The sequence below is a fragment of the Buteo buteo genome, chromosome 7, assembly GCF_964188355.1.
Source record: "Buteo buteo chromosome 7, bButBut1.hap1.1, whole genome shotgun sequence".
In the NCBI taxonomy this organism is placed as follows: Eukaryota; Metazoa; Chordata; class Aves; order Accipitriformes; family Accipitridae; genus Buteo; species Buteo buteo.
Window position 1 is genome coordinate 24298464 of NC_134177.1, and position 7255 is coordinate 24305718.

Consider the following 7255-nt stretch of genomic DNA (forward strand, 5'->3'; position numbering starts at 1 on the left):
TGAGGACAGTGCTGTCTACTCTGCATTAGCCAGCTGGCTGGGAGAGCTTCTCTATGCCTCCTTTTTCCTGGGGAGAAGATGGTAGTAGCTGGCTATGTGTTTTTTGGTTGTCGGTGGAGAGATGCCTGTATTGAAGAGCAAAGTATTATAGCTCTTGTACAGTCCTGGTTTTGGTAAGACCAGATGGGTTTGAAGTAAATATGGAGTTCCTTTGTCAAACATATGTAATAGCTGAAATTCATGTATATGAAGTGCTATGAGACATCTTCTGCCTTTCTGAAGAAATGTTTTCTTTACTGAACACTAGTGACTCGCAACAGATTTCTGCAGCATTAGTTGGGTACGTGACAGGGACATCATATGAAAGGTCACCATCAGTTTGAAATGAAGGCAATGAAAAATGAGTGTCTTGTACTAAAACTGTTCCTGGAGATTGTTGGCCAAGTATTGCAGTCTCACTTTTCTATTTTTAAAACTCTCTCGCCAGCTGCGATGTGACCCTTCCCTCCACACCCACAACAGAAAAAGCCTTACTGATTAGAAACAGGAAATAATAAAACTCACTAACCACAAAGTATTTTCAAATGCGTGAAGTAAACACACAGAGCTGGTGAGAAATACATATTTCCCACTGATCTCTTTTCAGCATGGTAACCATGGCCAATAATTATAGTCACTGGGGATTTACAGCTTTTAGGGGGAAAGTATGTTTTTAAGTTGACCCTGTCAAACTATAGTAAAACATTTTCATCACAGCCTCTCCCAGCATAACAGTAAGGTGGCCACAAGTGCCATGAGATGCCTTACTGGCATCATCTGGAAGTAAATGAAAACTTCAGGCCCCATCTGCTCCTCTTACCTGCCCCACTGGTGTGCGGTCCCCAGCACTGGGCACTGGAGGTTCCTCTGGTGGGTGTAGCCATGCAGGCTTGTGTGGCATGGGGGCTTTATCTAAACTCAGCAATATGCATGATAATAAACTAGGAAGGTCTTTAATGTCTTTCTTCTTCCAGGATTTTGCAGTTTGCTTTGCCTGAATGTTTCCTCTGCCTGTGAGTATTCTGTGCGCTTTGTTGCCACTCTTTGTTTGGACTGGCCCCAGCTCCCACCTTCACCTGGATTTTTGTGGTGGGATGATTTGGATGTATCTTCTGTATTGGTGATCACTCCGGAGGTTCCCATCAGTAAAGGGGGAAGTCCTAATTTTCAGGCAGAGGGTGGAAACAGAGGTTGTGGTAAGATCTGTACAGTTCTGTGTCTTTACCTGCCTTCTGACCCCACAGCTGAGGAAACCTGCCTTGCCTCCGTGCAGCAATGTGTAGGCCAGTTGTTTCTCCTACCACCCTTATGCTACTGCTCCGAATGGCTTTTCAAGAGGGCTGGATAAAAGGAAGAACTTCACAGAAAAAGATGCTAAACCCAGAGGTGATGGTTTTCACTCCTTCACATCATCAAATAGATCTCGCTGCATAATGAGCCCCTCTGAACTGTGGGACCATTAATTAGTATGCGCGGTGTTTGTTTAAGAGCTCCTTGCTCTTTTATTTTAACTGTGAGCAACTTTTAACTGCCTTTGAGATGAAAAACTGGGACCAAATGTTGCCAAGTGGAGCAGATTTGTCCCAGTCTCCTTGGTCCAATTTGCAGGGGACTTTACCTTCTGCCCTTTATATTATCTCTGCGATTCCCTTATAAGTAAAAGCTAAAGCATTGATCCAGGCTGATAAACCCAACTCCTGATTTCTTTCATAACTTTTTAAGTGTTACTGTGATCCGGGTGATTCTGTGTGTGTATGTGTGTGGTGCACACTGCTTTTTCTACAAAGCATCAGGGGCAAAACTTGAACCATTTCCTTCAAGCGCATTCAGGAAAAAACATTTGTGAAAGAAGAAAACAAAAGCAGATCCCCAAGTACTGTTTATTCAGAGCAGACAGGACAAGGCTGGGAGAAATATCAGTTGTTATCTTCCAAAAGTTTATTTAGAACTTTCAGTTATGGAAACAAACAAAAAAATCCCTAAATATAACTATATGTAACACACACACACACACATATCTATCTATCTATCTATCTATATACACATGTAGCTGACTAGCTTAACAGTAATGTCAGGATGTCCAGGTGGCTGGGAACAGCCAGAGCCAGAGTGAGCAATCCAGAGAGCACTTCTAAACAGCCTAAAAAGTCCAAACCAAGTCTCTCCCTTTCTCTCTTTTTTTCTAATCACTGCAGCATTTTTACAGGAATCAGAACCAGAATCTCCTACAGCTGTGCAGACCTAATAATAATAATAAAAAGCAGAAGAGATCAGCCATTTACCCCTTTATCCAATGAAGTGATCTCAGTGGCTTATGTGAGATCTGAGAGGTAAGCTTGATGCCAGAGAGGGTCATTGCTTGCTGTCTTGTATTTTATTAATAGGAAGTTAATTATTTTAAGAATGTAAGACAAGAAAGCTATATAATTAATATACACTAAAGAACATGAGAGTATTCTATACAATAATTTAGATGTATTAAATAAATAAAAAATAATAGCAGCCTTCTACAATGCAGGCTACACATAGGTTTACTTCGGCTTGAAGTACCCTGGTCTTTAGTACACCTGCAGGAACAGACTTGCTCCACAAGTGTTTTAAAGAAACATATCTATAAGATACATATGTAAGAGTGTCTAAGGTTAGGATAAACATTTTAAAACACACTTCACCATGGTCTCCACATATCTAATGACCCCATTCTAGGGTTGTTATGGGAAAAATTTGGCTGCAGGACCTGTCTGGGAGGTGCAGCATCAACCTGGCTGAAAACCGACAGCGTCGGCAGCTGGAAGGAACTTCTCGAAGCCTGCTTGTTCTCTGCAGGGTAGAAGCGCTCCTGCGATGGGTCTGTGCCCCAAGTGCTCCCCTTTGGGCTCGGCAGGCTTTTTGGTGTCAGGAGAGGCTGCTGAGATGGGCTCGAAGACCTCAGTGCCGCTTTGCAGGTGTCTTCGCCAGACCTGGGTAAGGATTTCAGCAGGTGGTTTAACAGCCGCGCCCCGAGGGTCTTGTCCATCCACTCACAGGTGAGGAGGAGGTTGTGCACCTCATGCATGCACTGGATGTACCCGGTGCTGTACCTCTGCTGGGCTTCCAGACCCACTTTGGAGTCGGCTGCGTTGGAGAGGAGACAAGGGGAGTTGGTGAGCAGGCGCGAGCTGCCTGGTGTGTCCCTGCCTGAAAGCATTCATCAGGCTTCCCATGTGCACAGGCTCCTGGGGGGGGGGGTTGTAGCTGAAGCCGCCTGGGCTGGACTCTAAGGTGAATGGCTTGCAGGGCGCAGGGGGAGGGTGATGCAGGATGCCAGCCGCCCCCCTGGCAGCCCCCGCCGCCCGCTGCCCACCGCCGAGGGCAAAACTACGCCAAGAAGCAGAAACCTGCTCTGGAAGGAAAAAAACCCCAAAACCTTCCCGTGGGTTAACCAGTGCCCAGCTCCATCTCCCCATCTAGTGGAGAAAGCCAAACCCGAGCAGCAGCCCGGGCCTCAACACGTTTGGAAGGTGCTTTGGCCAAGCTGCCAGCAGATCATACCTGCCGGCACCCTCCTGCCCCGACCAGGCACTCACCCATCAACTTGCTGCTCTGGATGTTCTGGAGGTGCTTTACCGTCATTTCAAGGATGTCTGCTTTTTCCAGTTTAGACTGCTGATAAGGAAAGAGTGCAGCAGTTAGAGACGATGAAGGGTTCGTATGATGCCCAGTTTCTCAAACGAGAGGTGCCCTCCCCCAAATCCAATCCCCCACCAGCAAAAGGACAAAAAGCTGTGTAAAAATGAGCACTTACATCCAGATGAAACGCGCCAACAACGGTCTCCTTCAGCTGGTCCAAGCAGTTGTTAATCCTTTCCCTGCGCTTCCGCTCGATAAGGGGTTTCCTTAACTGGAAGGGAAAAGAAAAAGAGGAGGAAAAATTGCAGTTGATGTTTTTTCTTCCTCTCCCTGCTGCAGTTCAGTGAGGGCAGACAGCCCCATTCCCTGTGTGAAGCCAGCACAGGCTGACGTGATCCTCAGAAGGGACAAGATACGGATGGAGAGTGTGCCATCTCCCACTCCAGTCACAGCCTGTCCCTTAGCAGGTCTCAATTCTCCCACTTCTGCTCATTTTAAGCAGAATTTACCCAAACGAAAGAGAGAAAAGCCTTTCTAAGGCAGCAAAAGGAAGCAGAAAAAAACACCCACATGGCTCAGATTCAGAGAAAGCATCTTTATAATAAGAGGAAAAAACCTGTCCCCTTTCTCTTTCCTTGAAGCACTGCCCATAGCCCTGGCACTCATCATTCATGTGCCATGTATGGGGCTGCTGTTGGGCACATGTGGGTGCAGGAGTGTGGAGGGGACCTACCTTCCTCTCCTCCTTGCTGCTGGCGAGCTTGTGGGTGCCGCCGGGGGTGGCTGCAGCGGTCATTGTAATCCAGCCTGCCCGCCCTGGGTGCTGGGAGGACGGGATGGGAAGAAAGCACTCGGGCAGTGGGTCGCTCCCTTTTCCGATGGGCTCTTTGCTGCTCGTTGCTCCTCTGCTGTATTTATAACCCAGAATTAGCATGTGAAAGGGGAGTTTCCTTGGCGGGACTTCTTTTCCCACACGAGGGGTCGAGCCTGGAGGTTTGTGGCCATCAATCAAAGCTGACAGGTCACTGCTTCTTTTCAATGACCACGCCGGCCCCCCCAAATGGCGACAGATGTCCAGCCTCTGACGCCGGGCTTTGGAGGCATCTTTTGTTAGGGAAGAAGGGAAGGAAAATGGGCGTGCTCTGAGCAGCTTGCACGGCTCCTCGCTCAATTTGCACAGATTCCCAGGGAGGGAAACAATAGCTGGGAAGCAGTTGAGTTACACCTGGGAAAATGCCTTCTACCCATCTTTTTCCCCCTCTATCTCCTTGAAGCAATGCCTCTTTTTACCTGCTAACCCAAGCCCCAGCCATTTTACGTCTTTGAAGCAGCCTCTTAATTTAATAATAGAGTACTTGAGCTAGGACTTCCTGCTCCCAGGAATTATTATTACAAGGTAATGATGATCGATTAAAAACTGTTGACAGCAGATGCCTGTAGGAACATTGTCTCCATCACAGAAATCCTCTAGGGAAAACACAGGAACTGTATTTACCTCTTGGGAACCTGAATTTTCCATTGCACATAGTTGGATGTAGGAAATACATGACTCTTCTAGTTTTTGGCTGCTGTATAGAATTTAATATTAAACTTACAGGCCATTGCAGATGCAAATGAACCTAGAGCTGAGTTAGTTCTGTGGGATTTTTGCTACTTTGACTTTTTTCCCCCATGCTGCAAGGAGGCTTGGGTGGCTTTGTGGGGAAAGGTTTTTTTCTGTTCACTCCTCTGAAACCCTAGAGCAGAAGCAGACAGGCCTTCGGAGGAGACTTGGCACGGGATGAGAACGCACTTTTATGCTTCCTCATTTCTGCCTGGTCTGGGGTGGAGGGGGGAGCATTTTTCATGACAGTGCTTTTGCTTTCTGATGGTTGCTTTGCTAATGAGCAGGATTTGGCAGTGTCCTGTTGAGTCCCGCAAGTGAAGCCCTTTGGGTTGGTGTCGAATGTGTCACTTTATTGAAATGGAGAGGAAGCAGCCGCAGCGGTTCAGAAGCACTGCAAGCTGCCCTGACCCACCGGTGGGATTTCCCAGCAGCTGGCCTAGCACCGCGGCTGCAGAGCCTTCTCCCCCGCCCTCCAGCCATAGATGGGGATGTACCCCAGCGATAAAAGCAAGGACATCATGTCCCTTGCTTAAATGCCGTGTGGGTGTGTGTTTGCCTGTGTGTAAGTGCAAACATACTTGCAGCATGTCTGTACGCCCTGCTGCCTGGGCTCATCATGAAAACGTGTCCCCAGACATGGTATCTTGCAGGCAGAGGTTGTTTGTCAGTCAAATGCAGAGCTGGGATGCAGTTACCTGGTTTTATAAGCGCCCTACTTGGCAAGGGCCCAAGACGGGCTGGTGTGGTTGTTGTGCTGGGAGAGGAAGGTTTGGGAGGGGAAGGTTAATAACTTCTCCTTTGTGCCAGGAAAAGGCAGCAGGGATGGGCTCCTTATCTTGGGTATGTTCCTGCACAGACAGCCAAAGGAGGTCCCACCGCACTCTGCAGGAGCCCCTCATGTCAGCCAGCCCTGGCTGCTCACAAGTGAAGAATCCTTTGTTTTTTCCAGCCCACCTGGGGAAGTGGAGTGTTGCCAGTATTTATAAAAGGCATAGCTGAGGCCCCCATATCACCATGCAACTCCCGCAGCTTGGTGTGGAAGAGGCCGCAGACAGGTTGGGGCAGGGCTCTGCCCTGCATGTGGGTAGGGGGTCATGGAGCGGGCGCACCCCTGGCTCTGGGCAGTTTGCTAGGGTGCTCGAGGCTGGAAGCACCTGCCTGTCACCTGGGCACACAGCTTCTAGCTGGCTCAGATGGTGGGTGGGGAAGAGAAGTCCCCTGTCCTCCCCACAGACACCCCTTCACCAGCACCTTCTGCAGAAAGAGGCATCTTCCCAAAGGCGGTCAGGGCAGCAGGGGGCAGCCGTCTTGCCTGCTGGCCCAGCTGAGAGCATGGCAGAAGTGTCAGCAAGCGCAGAATTGTCTAAAAGCTCTGAAAAACTTGTCCAGTGCCTGCTGGCATCCCTCCCTGGCCAGGCACGGCTGCAGTGTGCCATGTGTGCCCCCGGTGTTAGTGGCCCAGGGGCTGGCCAGCCCTGGTGCCACCAGGAAAGGTCTCTCTCGTCTCTGTGGTGGTGGCACCTTCTCCCTTGTCCTCCCTTTCTTCCTTGGCCTGGACTTGCTGCCTCTGCTTTACCCTTCCTCCTGCTTTCCTCGCCCTGTGAGGTGCCACTGAGCTCCCGGGCGAGGGGGATGCTCTGTGAGAGGGTTGCACACAGGCTTCCCCTGCAAAGTGGCTTCCACAAAGCAAGCAGGGTGGGGTGTGCTGGTGGCGAGGTTGTGGGTACTGGGGACGGACGGGTGTGATGGGGGGCCAGGAAGAGTGTGGTGGCCCCTGGCACCCAGCCAGGGTCCATGCCCAGCCCATGCAGGGCAGCTGAGCCCCCAGCCTCAGTGGGGTGAAACCCTTGGCTTGCCCACTGGCGTCTGCTCTGGGTGAGCTCATTTCAAGGTTCATTTGTAAGACAGCGCCACAGTAAAAAAGAAGAGCCGCTTTTGCTGTAAACAGTTATTTTACACCTCTCAGTCAGGGCAAAGGCCTTTATTTTGGAGGCACGGGGG

The 7255-nt window shown here is 49.6% G+C and overlaps 1 protein-coding gene across 1 annotated transcript; it reads right to left on the reverse strand.

Moving 5' to 3' along the window:
* Positions 1-2707: 2707 nt before the first annotated feature.
* Positions 2708-4531, reverse strand: LOC142033365 (transcription factor HES-4-A-like). Its single transcript, XM_075033269.1, has 4 exons — positions 4382-4531; positions 3824-3919; positions 3606-3684; positions 2708-3153 (listed from the first exon to the last, which is right to left on the reverse strand). The coding sequence occupies exons 1-4, from the start codon at positions 4442-4444 to the stop codon at positions 2708-2710; spliced, it is 684 nt and encodes a 227-aa protein (XP_074889370.1). The 5' UTR covers positions 4445-4531.
* Between the last annotated feature and the right edge of the window lie 2724 nt (positions 4532-7255).

Excerpts from the sequence above, each read along its gene's own strand:
- LOC142033365 (XM_075033269.1), bottom strand. The coding sequence starts at position 4,444 with ATGACCGCTGCAGCCACCCCCGGCGGCACCCACAAGCTCGCCAGCAGC. Across the intron at positions 3,685-3,823 it reads TTGGCGCGTTTCATCTGGAT|CAGTCTAAACTGGAAAAAGC; the intron begins GTAAGTGCTCAT and ends TTTCCTTATCAG. Across the intron at positions 3,154-3,605 it reads CCAGAGCAGCAAGTTGATGG|CCGACTCCAAAGTGGGTCTG; the intron begins GTGAGTGCCTGG and ends TCTCCAACGCAG.